Source organism: Ovis canadensis, chromosome 3 (genome assembly GCF_042477335.2).
Source record: "Ovis canadensis isolate MfBH-ARS-UI-01 breed Bighorn chromosome 3, ARS-UI_OviCan_v2, whole genome shotgun sequence".
NCBI lineage: Eukaryota > Metazoa > Chordata > Mammalia > Artiodactyla > Bovidae > Ovis > Ovis canadensis.
The window spans coordinates 221,735,859-221,751,950 of NC_091247.1; the positions used below are offsets into that span (position 1 = coordinate 221,735,859).

Here is a 16,092-nt window from a genome sequence, read left to right on the forward strand (position 1 = left end):
CAGATAACAAGCGGACAATGATTAGGAAGACTACTCATCTTCCTAATAAATTTGTAATAAATTTGTAATAAAAAGTAATAAATTTGCATGGCAGCCTGATCTGAACTCTGTAGTTTAAAAAAAATAATAAGTCTTAGAAGAAAGATTTGAAGGAAATAAAACAAAATGTTAGTAGTGGATTCTCCTAAGTAGCAGGATTATGAATATTAACTATCTTCTCTCCCCTCTTCCTTCTCTCTCTTTTACTTGTTTAATTTTTGTTTGCATTTTCCAAAACGTGTTTGCAAAAAGCGTGCAATGTTTTCAAAGTAAGACAACAGGTTGTTTAAAGAAATGATTTGTTGTTCCCTCCCTTCTATTTGCATCATTTCAGCTGAATGCATCTGGCTTCCTGCCCCCCCTCCCCCTCCCCCCCCACCCCCCCCCCCCCCCCCGACTAAGGGCCTCTCATGGGTAATGGGGACCAGGTTGGATTACCTCTGATCCCAAATCCACTCCTAGCATCTGCTGGAGAGTACAGAGGAAAGAGGCAGGGCCTCAGTGGTGCTAGCTGATGAGTGGCCTAGAGCCCAGGGCACTTCAGATACACTTACCTGCAGTCTCTGCATCTCCCGCTTGCCCCCAAGGATGCTGTGGGAGCTCTGGCCAAGTGCTCTGGAGAGGCAGTGTGGTGTGGCAGGCAGAGCACAGGGCCAGCTCCACTTACTTCCTAGCGGTATGGTCTTAGGCAGGTGGCTTTGCCTCTCTGAGGCTCAGTTTCCCCATCACACAAAAGTGTTGACACAGAATTTTGCTCATGGCTGACAAGAATGCTACAGTCTATGGCATGGGGCTGCTGAAGCCCCAACTAACTTATTACCCGAATTGGATCCATTTGGTTGCAGCGGATTAAAAGCCAATTCAAACTAACTTTAGGAAAAAAAAAGAAAGAAAGAGAATTTAAGTGCTCACTTAATTAGAAAGTGTGAGGCACAGCTGGATGTGAGGCTTCACACACCTTCATTAGCTCACTATTTCTCTCATTCTTCTGTGGGGGGTTGTGTGTGAGGGGCTTGTTCCCAGGTAGTCTTTTCTCTCTACAACAGATTACCTTTCCTTTTGTGGCTGTTCAGTCGCTCAGTCATTTCTGACTCTTTGTGACCCCATGGACTGCAGCATGCCAGGCTACCCTGTCCTTTACTATCTTCCAGAGCTTGCTCAAACTCATGTCCATTGAGTCAGTAGTGCCATCCAACCATCTCATCCTCTGTTGTCCCCTTCTTCTCCTGCCCTCAATCTTTCCCAGCATCAGAGTATTTTCTAATGAGTCGGCTCTTCCCATCAGGTGGCCAAAGTATTGGAGTTTCAGCTTCAGCAACAGTCCTTCCGATGAATATTCAGGGCTGATTTCCTCTAGGACTGACTGGTTTGTTCCCCGTGCTGTCCAGGGACTCTCAAGGGGCTTCTCCCAGCACCATAGCATCCTCTTCAGTCCTCAGCCTTCTTTATGGTCCAGCTCTCACGTCCATACATGACTACTGGAAAAACCATAATACCTTTCCCAAGAATTCCAAAAATTCTGTTCCATAATTGCCTCTGATTGGCCCATCTTGGATCACTTTCCCATCTCTGAGCCAGTCACTGGAGCCAGGAACTGCAGCACTCCAATTGGCCAATCCTAGGTCAATGGCCGTTTGGTGATGTCCAAGTGTAAAGTCATCTCTTGTGTTGTTGAAAAAGCGTATTTGCTATGACCAATGCATTCTCTTGGCAGAATTCTGTTAGCCTTTGTCCTGCTTTATTTTGTACTTCAAAGCCAAACTTGCATGTTACTCCTACTTTTGCATTCCAAACCCCTATGATGAACAGGACATCATTTTTTGGTGTTAGTTCTAGGAGGTCTTCTAGGTCTTCATGGAAATGATCAACTTTAGCTTCTTCGACATAAGTGGTTGGTGCATAGACTTGGATTACTGTGATATTGAATAGTTTGCCTTGGAAACGAATTGAGATCATTCTGTCATTTTTAAGGTTGCACCCAAGTACTGCATTTTGGACTCTTTCATTGATTAAGCAACAGTTTAAACCCTGTGTGGAACAACTGACTGATTCAGAATTGAGAAAGGAGTACGACAAGGCTGTTTGTTGTCACCCTGTTTATTTAACTTCTATGCAGAGCACATCATATGAAATGCCGGGCTGGATGAGTTCCAAGCTGGAATCAAGATTGCCAGGTGAGATATCAACAACCTCAGATATGCAGATGATATCATTCTAATGGCAGAAAGCTAGGAGGAACTAAAGAGCCTTTTGTTAAGGGTGAAGGAAGAGAGTATAAAAGTTGGCTTAAAACTCAGTATTAAAGACACTAAGATCATGGCATCCGGTCCCATCACTTCATGGCAAATAGATGGGGAAAAGGAGGAAGCAGGGACAGATTTACTCTTTTTAGGCTCTAAAGTCACTGCAGATGGTGACTGCAGCCATGAGATTAGAAGGCGATCGCTTCTTGGCAGGAAAGCTATGGCAAACCTAGACGGTGTGCTAAGAAGCAAAGACATCACTTTGCTGACAAAAGTCCCTATAGTTAGTTAAGGCTATGGTCCTTCCAGTAGTCATGTACAGATGTGAGAGTTGGATCATAAAGAAGGCTGAGTGCCAAAGAATTGGTGCTTTCGAACTGTGATGCTGGAGAAGACTCTTGAGAGCCCCTTGAAAAGCAAGGAGATCAAGCCAGTCATTCTTAAAGGAAATCAACCCTGCATATTCATTGGAAGCACTGATGCTGAAGCTCCAGCACTTTGGCCACCTGATGCGAAGAGCTGACTCACTGGAAAATACTCTGATGTTAAGAAAGATTGAGGGCAAGAGGAGAAGAGAGCAACAGAGGATGAGATGGTTGAATGGCATCATCAACTCAATGGACACGAGTTTGAGCAAACTCTGGGAGAGGATGAAGGACAGGGAAGCCTGGTGTGTTGCAGTGCATGGGATTGCAAAAGAGTCAGGTATGATTTGTCAGCTGAGCAACAACAACCATACCGTCATTTCAGGGCTGATGTGAAGATGAAATAACACAAGGAAGGCTGTTAGCACTGGGCCTGACATGCTGTAAGGACTCACAAAGTATTGCATTTATTTACTTATCTATTTTTAGGCCATGCCAAGCTTGTGGCTCAGCTGGTAAAGAATCTGCCTGCAATGCGGGAGACCTGGGTTTGATCCCTAGGTTGGGAAGATCCCCTGGAGAAGGAAAAGGCTCCCCACTCCTGTATTCTGGCCTAGAGAATTCCATGGACTATATATAGTCCATGGAGTCGAAAAGAGTCAGACACAACTGAGCGACTCACTTTTCACTTAAGCCAACAAGCGAGATCTTAGTTCCCTGACCAGGGATTGAACCCTAGCCCCTGCATTGACCATGAGGAGTCTTAACCTCTGGACTGCCAGAGAAGTCCTCAAGAAAGTGCTGTGTTTGTTTGTTTGTTTGTTTTTAAGTCACATTTGACTCTTTGCAACCCCATGGACTATATAGTCCATGGAATTCTCTAGGTCAGAATACTGGAGTGGATAGCCTTTCCCTTCTCCAGGGGATCTTCCCATCCCAGGATTTGAACCCAGGTCTCCTGCATTGCAGGCAGATTCTTTACCAGCTGAGCCACAGAGGAAGCCTGGAAGTGCTATTTTTAATATCTATAAATATAACTAGCAAGAAGTCCTTTCCTGAAATTCCTGTTTGCAACTGAAAACATAAACAGGCCCAACTGGGTCCATTTTGATGACCCTGCTTCAAACTCTGGCATCAGTGATTCTGTCCACAGCAACCACTTTGTGTCCGGCGTCAGGGCCTTTTTATTGTTCTCATCACCTGGACCGCACTTCTTCTCACACCCTTTTCCTTCCCTAGTTAATTTCTGCCCCTCCGTCAGGTCCCTGATAAAACATCAGTTCCCCTGGATATGTCATTAAGTAGAGAAAAGAAAATATCATACAGAACAGTACTAACTATATCATTTATGCAAATGTATGTGTGTACATCTATTTGTGTGAGGTTTAAAATGCATAGTAGTTACTGAAGCTGTGCTCTATAGCCCAGGTGAGAGCCTGCACGTGGCAGCTACTGAAGCCAACACACCGAGCTCCCCAACAAGACAAGCCATCACGGTGAGAAGCCCGCCAACTGCAAGTGAAGAGTAACCCCCGCTCACCACAACTACAGAGATGCCACACACACCACAAAGACCCAGCACAGCCAAAAATACATGCTTTCTAAAAAGTACATAAAAAAATAGGGGATGCCCTGGTGGTCCGGTGGTTAGGGACTCTGGAGCTTTCACTGCAGAGGGTGTGGGTTCAATCCCTGGCTGGGGAACTAAGATCTGTCAAGCTGTGCAGTGTAGCTAAAAAAAAATAAAATGAATAAAAATAAATAAAATGCATAGTAATTTTCTGGAATGCAGAAGAACGGCCCCTCCCATGAACAGAGGGCAAACAAGGACTGGGTGTTAGTCATCTTTGCTCAGAACCCGACACACCAGGCCATCATATTCATCACCACTGCTATGCACTAAGCAGTTGCTATGTGGCAGGCAATGTACTAAGCTCTTCATTATCTCAATAAGCAGCAGTGGTGACTGCCATTTGGCCGATGAGGAAACTGAGGCATAGAGACGCATCATTACCTGGCCAAAGTCACACCTGAGCCGCCCAGCACACAGGGAGACCTAGTGGTCCCAGGTTTATTAAATGAACCCGGGACCCACACCAGTCCCACAGGGAACTAGGAAAAATCAACTGGCAAGACAAAATGCTTCTGACTTCACCAAGACTTTCCTGTTGGGATAGTGACCATCAGCAAGTGGAACAAGGCCATTCCTGCCATCCAAGTTGTGTGTGTGTGTGTGTGCATGCACGTGTGCGTGTGTGTGTGTGAATCAGAGATGTAGCTGGTGATGGATTTATGGGTTGCTGTGAAAAGAGCCTGAGTTGGAGACACAGAGAAAAACTTCCTCTTTCTGCCTGTCTGTCACACGCGCACACACAGACTTACACATCTGGGCCTCCAACAAAGGTGAGATGAGTCCCACTTCAAGCTTACCTAGCCAAAACCAACAAGCAAATGAAAACAAAGAGAAGGATTTACTGCCAGTTTCCTTGGAATCACTAGGAACTTGTTTCAGGTTCTCCACAAAATCCCAGGTTGCTGCCAACTATCCCGAGCACTGCGATCGGGAAAGGGAGGTTCTGCCACAGGTCAGGGACATGCAGGAGCTGGGGAGGCTGGGTTCAGGGTTTCCCAGGAAAGACTTTAATAAGAGGGAAGCGTCCAGAGTAGGCCTGGTGGCCCAGTCTCAGATCTGCTGTGACTCAGTAAACCTGAATGGGATGACTTCAGAGGGGCGGCACCTTAATCATAGGTGCTTTGAAGATGCAGGGATGAAAGGCCTTGGGAGGCATAATTACAGGAGATGCCATTCTCTCAGGGGCCTGCAGGAGCCCAAGTCACCATCTGCAGAGATATGTTGTGGGGGTCCCCAGTGGGGCCTTCTTAAAGGGGCAGCACCCCAGGGCTGGGCTCTCTGTTCCCTTCACTGCAGCTGCTGGCTAGACGGTTCTTCCATCCTATCAGCATCCCCTGCACGGGCAGTGCAGCCTCTGCGAAGCCAGGTTCCAGCTCTGCAGCTTCCTGCACCTCAATAGGCAACAGGACACAGCCTCACATGGAACAGTTGGGAGGACAGACAGGAAGATGCTGTTGGTGTCTCAGGGCTAGGGTGGAGGGAAGAATGAAGGGAGCAGGCCAGAGGAAGAGGAGGAGGGGAAGGTGGCTCTCAGTCACCATGGCAACACATCCCCAGCTCATCAGACCCCTTCTCCATCACCCAGCCATGCACAGCCCGGAAAGCTGGCCCCAGACAAGTGTGGCTTGAGCGAGAGAGGAGATGTCTAGTGATTGGGCAGCTGGAGGCTGGAGCTTGGAATGTGTTTACTCTTCTGAACGATTAGACGGGTTCCTGTGGGCGCCTGTGTTGCAGGCTTTGGGAACAAGGATGTGACGTGGAGGCCTCAGCCTTCTTAGCTGTAACTATTCCCATCTCCGTTTCCGAAATAGAGCAGGGATGGGGGAGGGGGAGGCAAGGAAATGAGAGAGAATACAGGAGGGGATGGCTTGGCTTAGCCTCCTTGGCTAAAGTCAGGCTGGAGTGACTCCTACTGGAGCTGATGGCAGGGGTCTGCCCGATCCACTTCCCCATGGGAGGCCCTGGCTTTTGGCAGAGGTGGGTGTCAGGGGGTGTGGGGGGCATCAGAAGGTAGGTGGGAAAGGGGAGAAGGAGAGAGGCTGCCACAGGGCAGCCCCGTGGCGCCAGCGGCTTGTGTTTTACGGCAGGGAGTGACTGAACCAAGTTCAGAGGAAGCCAAATCCTTCCTTCTGTACCAGATCATTTTCTGCAGGGGTCTCCTCGGTCTCCTCCCCTCCTTCCTCCTCCAGACCTTCTGCCATCCGGTCTTCAGTCCCCTTCCTCCAGCGATCTTTGGCCTCCAAACAAGAGCAGGCCTCCTGGATCCTCAAAACCATCTCCTTCCACACCTCAACCCCAGTCGCCTCCCCTCCACTCTTCCCCACACCCCCTCAGATAAACGGTCACCTGTTGACTTTTGTTGGAGCGGTTACACTATGTGTGCATGAGGGGCAAAGTTGCAGGGGTGGGAAGGGGCATGAGGGAACTTGTTGGCGGGTCGACATTGCCCACATCTGTTTCAGGTAGTGATTACACAGGTACATAGAAACAGGTAAAAAGCTATGGATCCCTGTACACTTTAGATGTGTGCGTTTTTCTGTGCATACGTTATACTTCAATTCTTAGAAAAGGAAAAGAAGATCTAGGGGGAAACGGTCAGTGGGAAGCTTGCGTTTTGCCAGCCCCCTTTCCTCTGCTCTGTTCGCTTTCAGCTCGCTGAGCCCACCCTCTTCCCTGAAGCCCCGCCCCAGCCGGGCTCCTCTCTCCCTGGCCCCGCCTCCTTGGTTTCCAAGCTGCGAAGGTTTCCAAGCCCCGAAGGTCTGCCCTGTCCGCGTTCTGGCTTTCTGTCAGTGGTCCTGCGATGCTCCCAGGCTCCCACGTAGATCACCTCAGAGCCTCCGACTCCTCCCTCTCTTTCAGTCGACTAAGAATAGACCGGTTCTGAAAAGGGTTCAGTCATCCTTGCCTTCTGGATGTCTGCTGCCTGGATTGTAACCATAGCTCCCTAACTCCTCTCCCTGCCTCCTTTCTCCATCCTCCAATCTCCCTGCCCACTGTTGCCAAATTCATATCCCTCAAGTTCACAGCCGTCGTGGCTCTTCTCTAATCGTTGGTTCCCCACGGTGCAGACGCTGGTGGATGGAAGTCAGGCCAGTGGGTTCTGGCCTCTGCCTCCTCCATCCTTGTTGGCTGTGTATCTCCTCCCTCCCCCTTTGTGCTTGGATCTCTGAGTGTATATCGACCTCGTTCATACCTCTGGGCCTTTGTACATGCTGTTTCCTCTGGTGGGAATGACTGTCCCCACCTCATCCCTCCTCCCCACCCCCCAGGCCACCACCACCCAGTAAATTACTCACATTTCAAGGCTCAGATCAGGTATCTTTGAACACCTTCCTGACACACCCCCTCCCTCCTTTGTCCCTAGTTCACACTGCGTATCTCACACTGGATTTTGGATTGGGATAAGCCATTGGTTAACTTGAGTCTTTCCTCTGACTTGGGCCCTTGGAAGCCAAAGTCACACCTCGTCTTTGCAGTGTGCAGTAACCATTACTGAGCACTTATGCAGCACCGGGCTAGAGTGAAGGTTAGGAGCTTGGGGCACTGTGTCTCTGTGTCCTCATGCATTCAGCGAGCATCAGAGTACACCAGCCTCCTAGGATGCTTGTGAGCAGACAGGGTGGGAACAGGGCCTGGCACCAGGAACCTCCTCAGCCCTTATGAGCATCTGTGGTTTTATTTAATCTTACAACCTCTGAAGCAGGTAATAGCACCTCCACTTTACAGGAGAGGAAACCCCACGTCACAGAGGGACCAAGCCAGCCCTCTGGGTTCCACTCTGTGCTCTCCACCCCTCACCCTGCACTCCACTCCCCCTCAGCCCAGCACCGGCACCCACAAGCCCCAGTGTTTGTTGCATGAACAAAAATGATTCACCAAGTGGCATGTTGCCCCCTCCAATCTGGGCAAAATTTCCGAGCAATTGTTTGGCGTACTTTATAAAAATAAACTGTTTGCCTGCTTGACGCATCCTGGTCACTCCCTGGCCTCAGCTTAAATATCACTTCCTCAGAGGCTGTCAGCCACCACCCCCTCTCATATACATTAGCTCCCTGAATAAGAAACACAGGAAAGAGAAACCAGACACCAGTGATGATTGTGGGTAGGAACACAGTGGAGGGGGGCAGGGATGGTAATGACTCTCTATAACTCGACTTTTATTTATTTTTGATTTTTGGCTGCACCCTATGGCATGTGGGACCTTAGCTCCCAGGCCAGAGATTGAACCTACACCCCCTGCATTGGAAGGTGGAGTTTTAACCACTGGACTACGGGGAAGTCCCATAACTTGACTTATACAGCTTGATGTTCATATATGTAATAGCTCAAAAAAAAAAATTAAACCAAAAGAGAGGGGGGACACTAACTCATTATTAAAATTAATTACCACACAGAACACAGAAAAGAATGACTTCAAGTTACATCCAGGCACTGTGCTCTGACCACATTTCCTCAGAATATACTCTAAGGGAGAAAAAAAGTCTGTTAAAAACTCTTTACCCCATAGGTATTGGGCTTCCCAAATCAACCCTGAATATTCAATGGAAGGACTGATGCTGAAGCTGAAACGCCAATACTTTGGCCAACTGATGTGAAGAATTGACTCACTGGAAAAGACCCTGATGCTGGGAAAGCTTGAAGGCGGGAGAAGGGGACAGCAGAGGATGAGATGGTTGGATGACATCACTGACGCAATGGAGGTGAGTTTGAGTAAGCTCTGGGAGTTGGTGATGGACAGGGAGGCCTGGTGTGCTGCAGTCCATGAGGTTGCAAAGAGTTGGACACGACTGAGCAACTGAACGAGTGGCTCAAAGGGAAAGAATCTGCCTGCTAATGCAGGAGACTCAGGTTCGATCTCTGGGTGGGGAAGAGCCCCTGGAGAAAGAAATGGCAAGGCACTCCAGTATTCTTGCCTGGAGTATCCCATGGACAGAGGAGCCTGGTGGGCTACAGTCCACAGGGTCACAGAATCAGACTTAACAACTAACACACCATATACTTTTAGTGTGTGCGTGTCACTCGCTCAGTTGTGTCTGACTCTTCGTGACCCCATAGACTGTAGCCCACCAGGCTCCTCTGTCCACCGGATTTGCCAGGCAAGAATATTGGTAACACAAATGGCAAGGAGAGGGTTGCCATTTCCTTCTCCAGGGGATCGTCCCAACCCAGGGATCAAACCCGTGTCTCCCACATTGCTGGCAGATTCCTTACCACCTGAGCCACCAGGGAAACCAAAACTTACATATATTGTTAGGTACAGCAAATAAGCACATTAGTATTAGCAGGAACTGAAACTTTCACTGCAAAAAAATATATAAATTAAAAGTTCTTTTTTTAAAAAAAGATTAGCTCCTTGTATTTCCCCTCAGGGACCACAGTTGCTAACTTCACACCTACTGTTTGAAGTCATATGGGAGGGGCTGAGAGTGACCCTGCTCCAAGGCAGGTCTCCATGTGGTTCACTGCCTGCAAAGCAGGACCCTCTGGCGTTTCCTAGTGGGTTTGTATGGTCAAAGCTATGGTTTTTCCAGTAGTCACGTATGGATGTGAGAAAGTGAAAGTGTCTCAGTCACATCAGGCTCTTTGTGACCCCATGGGTATATAGTCCATGGAATCCTCCAGGCCAGAATACTGGAGTGGGTAGCCTTTCTCTTCTCCAGAGGATCCCAACCCAGGGATGGAACCCAGGTCTCCCACATTGCAGGCAGATTCCTTACGAGTTGAGCCGCAAGGGAAGACCATGGATGTGAGAGTTGGACCATAAAGAAAGCTGAGCACTGAAGAATTGATGCTTTTGGACTCTGGTGTTGGAGAAGACTCTTGAGAGTTCCTTGGACTGAAAGGAAATCAAACCAGTCAATCCTAAAGGAAATTAATCCTGAATATTCATTGAAAGGACTGATGTTGAAGCTGAAGCTCTAACACTTTGGCCACCTGATGCAAAGAACTGACTCATTAGAAAAGACCTTGATGCTGGGAAAGATTGAAGGCAGTAGGAGGAGAGGACAGAGGATGAGATGGTTGGATGGCATCACCAACTCAATGATGATATGAGTTTGAGCAAGCTCTGGGAGTTGGTGATGGATAAGGTAGCCTGGTGTGCCTCAGTCCTTGGGGTCGCAGAGTCCAACAAAACTAAGCGACTGAACTGGACACTGAGGAATTAAGCCTTCCCTGGTGTCTTAGATGGTAAGGAATCTGCCTGCAATGCAGGAGACCCAGGTTCGATCCCTGTGTTGAGAAAATCCCCTGGAGAAGGAAATGGCAACCCATTTCCTTGGTATTCTTGCCTGGAAATCCCATGGACAGAGGAGCCTGGCAGGCTACAGTCTATGGGGTCGCAGAGAGTCAATACATGACTGAGTAACACACACACACAGGCACTAAGGACCCACCTGTTCCTCAGTCTCACAGGAAGGTCCAGCAGGAGACCCTTCACTAGGGCTGAGCCAGACTGTGGAATGCCAGCACTGGAAGAGACCTTAATTATGAGGATTTTGAGCGATGCCCAAGACTTACAAGGGGCCTCTCAGAGCCCTCCATCCCCTCCCCAGGTTGAGTTCTTGCCTGTGGGTAGAGATCATGGTAACAGAGGCTCTTGGGTTAATGAATAAGTAGGACAGTAATGTGTGCTGGGTAAACATGGACTGCTAGACCAATTCTTGGATAAGCTGGTCAGACAAAGGCCACTAAGGCTGAGGGCTGTTTCTTTATCAGAGCTTGGGCTTGGCTGAATAGACTGCCCAGAGTCATCTATGGCACAACTGTCTTCACAGTGTTCCTTCATCTGAAGGCAGAGAGGTTAATACCTAACTCAGGATTAATGGATAACTCAGAATTGTGGATAAGATAATGCTGTGAAGAGTGCTTTGAACTCTCCCTACTCAGCATCACCTGGAACGTGTTAGGATGTGGACTCTCAGGCCCATTCCAGCCCTCCTGAGTCAGAAGCTGCATTGTAACAAGTTCCCCAGGTGGTTTGTGTGTAGTTTTTTTCTTTTTTGAAATTCATCTGTGTCAGATAATGCCACACAATATGCCAGCAAATTTGGAAAACTCAGCAGTGGCCTCAGGGTTGGAAAAGGACAATTTTCATTCCAATCCCAAAGAAAGGGAATGCCAAAGAATGTTCAAACTACTGCACAATTGCACTCATCTCACAAGCTAGCAAAGTAATGCTCAAAATTCTCCAAGCTAGGCTTTAATGGTACACGAACCAAGAACTTCCAGATGTTCAAGCTGGATTTAGAAAACTCAGAGGAACCAGAGATCAAATTGCCAACATCCGCTGCATCATCAAAAAAGCAAGAGTTTCAGAAAAACATCTACTTCTGCTTTATTGACTATACCAAAGCCTTTGACTGTGTGGATCACAACAAACTGTGGAAAATTCTTCAAGAGATGGGATTACCAGACCACCGTATGTGCCTCCTGAGAAATCTGTATGCAGGTCAAGAAGCAACAGTTAGAACCGGACATGGAACAGACTGGTTCCAAATCGGGAAAGGAGTACATCAAGGCTGTATATTGTCACCCTGCCTGTTTAACTTATATGCAGAGTACATCATGAGAAATGCCAGGCTGGATAAAGCACAAGATGGAATCAAGATCACTGGGAGAAATATCAATAACCTCAGATATGCCGATGACACCACCCTTATGGCAGAAAGTGAAGAGGAACTAAAGAGCCTCTTGATGAAAGAGGAGAGTGAAAAAGTTGGCTTAAAACTGAACATTCAGAAAACTAACATCATGGCATTCTGTCCCATCACTTCATGTCAAATAGATGGGGAAACAATGGAAACGGTGACAGATTTTATTTTGGGGAGGCTCCAAAATCACTGCAGATGGTGACTGTAGCCATGATATCAAATGATGCTTGCTCCTTGGAAGAAAAGCTATGACCAACCTAGACAGCATATTAAAAAGCAGAGACATTACTTTGCCAACAAAGGTCCATGTAGTCAAAGCTATGGTTTTTCCAGCGGTCATGTATGGATGTGAGAGTTGGAGTATAAAGAAAGCTGAGTGCTGAAGAATTGATGTTTTTGAACTGTGGTGTTGGAGAAGACTCTTGAGAGTCCCTTGGACTGCAAGGAGATCCAACCAGTCCATTCTAAAGGAGATCAGTCCTGAATATTCACTGGAAGGACTGATGCTGAAGCTGAGGCTCCAATACTTTGGCCACCTGATGTGAAGAACTGACTTTCTGGAAAAGACCCTGATGCTGGGAAAGACTGAAGGCACGAGGAGAAGGGGACAATAAAGGATGAGATGGCTGGATGGCATCACTGACTCGATGATGACATGAGTTTGAGCAGGCTCCGGGAGTTGGTGATGGACGGGGAAGGCTGGTGTGTTGCAGTCCATGGGGTCGCAAAGAGTTGGATACGAGTGACTGAACTGACTTGACCGGCTGTGTTGGGGCTTAGTTGCAGTACACAGGATCTTTCATGCAGTGCATGGACTCCCAAGCTGTGGCACACAGGATTCAGAGCTCATGGGCTTCAGTATTTTCGGCTCCGTGGCATGGGGGATCTTAGCTCCCTAACCGGGGATTGATCCCGGGTCCCCTGCGCTGCAAGGCAGGTTTTATCTATTTGCTTCCTGGCTGCGCTGGGTTTGCACCGCTGCTCGGGCTTTGCTCTAGTTGTGGTGTGTAGGCTTCCCACTGCAGTTGCTTCTCTTGCTGCAGAGCACGGGCTCTATAGGTGTTCAGGCTTCAAAGTTGCAGCCCCTGGACTCTAGGGCACAGGCTCAACAGTTGTGGCTCACGGGTTTCAGTCGCTCCTAGGTATGTGAGATCTTCCTGGAACCAGGGATCAAACCTGTGCTTCCTGCATTGACACGCTGATTCTCAACCACTGAGCCACCACGGACGCCCATGCAAGGCAGATTCTTAACCACTGCACCACCAGGAACGTCCCTGTGTGTAGTTTTTGAAGCAAAGGGTTGAAAACAGCCCCAGGGAGGTACCAAGCGCTGCTCGAGTGTCCCCAGCCATACCCGGTTTGCCAGGTCTGCTGGGGAGAAGCTCCCAGAGCAAAGAGGTGGACCAAGGGCTTCCCAGGTCACTTTATCCTTTTCTACTTTATTACTTCAAATTAACAACCACAATAAAGCTCAAAAAAGTCCAATATTTACACAGGAAAAAAGTACAAAATTCCCCCCAAAGTTCTTCAGTATTTTTTTTTCAGTTTTTTAAATTACAAAGTAATAAAAAGCTTTGCTCTTTAATTAAAAAAAAGAAGAAAGAATAAAAGGGGAAACAGAGGTAAATAAATTAGGAAATACACACACGGAAAAAAAACAAACAAAAATAAAGTAAAAAAGGGTTAACTAGGTGGGATGGATAAATCCAGTGCCCAGCGCTGAACCCCAGGATCCTCCTGACAGAGACAGACACTGGGCAGGGGGAACCCAGGTGAGTGTCAGAACCAGGGAATTAATTCATAACCCAGGAGCCAGATGCTTTCTGGAAGTAGTCTCCACGGATTCTGTCCCAACACCAGAAAGGGGGGACCACAGGCCGAGGACAGTCTCAGGGATCAGTGGTGGCAAAGACCATCTGTGCCCTTCTTGAGGGACATGGAGGTCACTGCCCACTCACACGTCCTTGTCAGGGGCATAAGAACAGAAAAGTTGGCCTGGCAGGCGGGCGGGACACCTGCTGTCCTGGGAGACCGAGGTCAGATACATACACACATGCCCACGAGGACTCTCAGCCCCACCGCCTCACCACCCCACTCCTCAAGGTCTCTGCGGGGAGGCAGAGAAGGGACCCTCACTGGCGAAAGCCCAACACAGAAAGTGGGTGACCTGCATCTCGGGGGTGGGGGGTGGGGACTGCACTGATCTCCTGAGGTCCCCAGGCTCATGAACACCCAGCGGGACCTGCCTCTGACCAGCCGATCCATTCCTCCCAGTGCCTCGGGCCACTTCCTGAGAGCCTGTGAGGACCTGCTGCAGCTCCAGTGCAGTAATGTCCCTCCCGGCCAAGTCAGGCGGCGGCTAGGTGGGGCCGTGGCGTCCGGTGAGTGTAGTCTGCTATCTGGGAGCCTCTGGCAGCCTGGAGGTTGTGGGCAGCGGGGAACGTGAGGGACAGGATTCTCTGTGCTGAGGGTATCCCATCTTCTTGCCATCGGCAAATTAAAAAAAAGAAAAAAAAAATCGAAACAGAATCCATCGTTGGTTTTGTGCTGGGTTTTTTTCTTTTTGTTCTTTTGAGTGGTTTCTTTTCCCCATCTTTTTGTTTTTTTTTTGTTTTTTTTGTTTTTTAAAGAAAATACAGTGAAGACACTAGAAAGGGGGAGAGAGAAGACAGATCAGGTGGGCATCTGCCCCGGTCACCCACCCGCCAGCCACCTTCCGCTCCGGTCTCCCTGGCCCCAAGGCTCTGAGTCAGTCCCTCTCTATAGCACACAGTGTGCTCCAGCGGCTCAGTCATGTCCGACTGTTTGTGACGCCATGGACTGTAGCCCGCCAGGCTCCTCCATCCATGGGGATTCTCTGGGCAAGAACACTGGAGTGGGTGGCCATGCCCTCCTCGAGGGTCTACCCAACCCAGGGACTGAACCCCAGGTCTCCCGCACTGCAGGCGGATTCTTTACCATCTGAGTCACAGTAGGTGCTCCATTTCCACAGAAAAGACACAGAATCACTTTCTCTCCTCTCTTTTGGTGAACAGCCACCCTCCAGCTATACAAGCACCCCACCCTGCCATGAACGGGGCTGGTTCCTGGGCGTGAGGCTGACAAAGGTAAAGCCCGAATGCTGGCCCAGAGCGACCTGCGGAATCCAAAGCAGGTCCACAAAGCAAGCCATACGCAGCTGGTGTGAGGTCAAGCCTGTGAGATGTGAGCTGCTGCTAGCCACGTGTACTCTCCCCAGGGAGCTCAGACTACCCCTCCCCGACACACACACACCCCCCCCAAGTTAGTCCTTGCCCCATCTGCCTTCCAGATGGGGCCCCAGTGAACTGAGCTGTAACACCCCGCCTCAAAGCCTCGTGCAACTGCAGGTCCCATCAAGGCTCATACTGACCAGAGGGCGCCCCCGGCCCCTGGCCCCGGGGCTGCGGAGGTCACCAAGGGCCTTCTCGGAGAGGAGGTAAACTCCTGACTCCAAGGCTCTACTCTGAGTGGTTTGCATGAATGAAGCGTAATGGCCCAGAGGCTGAGACCGGGGCTGAAGCCCTGGGGAAGGTCACAGGGTGGGCCCTCGTGTTCCATCCCTACTACCAACTCCCCAGAACAGTTAGGGCAGCATGGGGATGGAAGGCTGGCCCCACACAAAGAAAGGGCTTTCCGGCAGAAATTAGCTGGTGTGGCCCGGGCCTGCTCAGAGCACAACCAGGGGTTCCTCCAGGGACCGTGGGGGTCTAGACCCGGCTGGGCTGTGACTGCAGCAGACGTCGACTCACCTAAGCAAATACTGGTCCGATGGGGGCTCCTCCTCATTTCCCGAGGTGGTCAAATGGCACGCTTGTCTGGGGGGAAGGGAGGCAGAAGGGTGGGAGGGGCTGAGCTGCTGGCAGGATAACCGGCAAGTCTCTCCCCACTGCGGAGTTCTACCCCGCCAGGCCCCTCACGCAAAAAGAGTGAGTGTGTGATCTCAAGCACCCCGGATGTTCACATCTTGTAGACAAGCACGCTGCTCCGGGAGGCCCAGCAGCCGCTCAAGGCCATGGGCTTCCCAGCTCTTGACCTGTCCTGCTGGGGTGCCACCACCACCTCCGGAGGCCTAGAGCGGCTCTCCCGCCCACCTCTGCCAGACCCCTTCCCCGGGGATCCTCCCTTCCGCACCTTCCTAG

General features: G+C 49.5%; 1 protein-coding gene across 16 annotated transcripts in view; it reads right to left on the reverse strand.

The window, feature by feature from the left end:
- Positions 1-11,591: 11,591 nt before the first annotated feature.
- Positions 11,592-16,092, reverse strand: part of CSNK1E (casein kinase 1 epsilon) — a 38,235-nt gene continuing 33,734 nt past the window's right edge. For 10 of the 16 annotated variants that reach the window (XM_069586001.1, XM_069585992.1, XM_069585997.1 and 7 more), the window contains 2 exons: positions 15,703-15,768; positions 11,592-14,579 (listed from right to left, as the gene is read on the reverse strand). In XM_069586001.1, coding sequence (XP_069442102.1) covers positions 15,736-15,768 — 33 coding nt within the window. In that variant the 3' untranslated portion in view covers positions 11,592-14,579; positions 15,703-15,735. The remainder of the gene's footprint in view (positions 14,580-15,702; positions 15,769-16,092) is intronic. The other 6 variants (XM_069586002.1, XM_069585994.1, XM_069586004.1 and 3 more) reach the window with 3 other exon arrangements.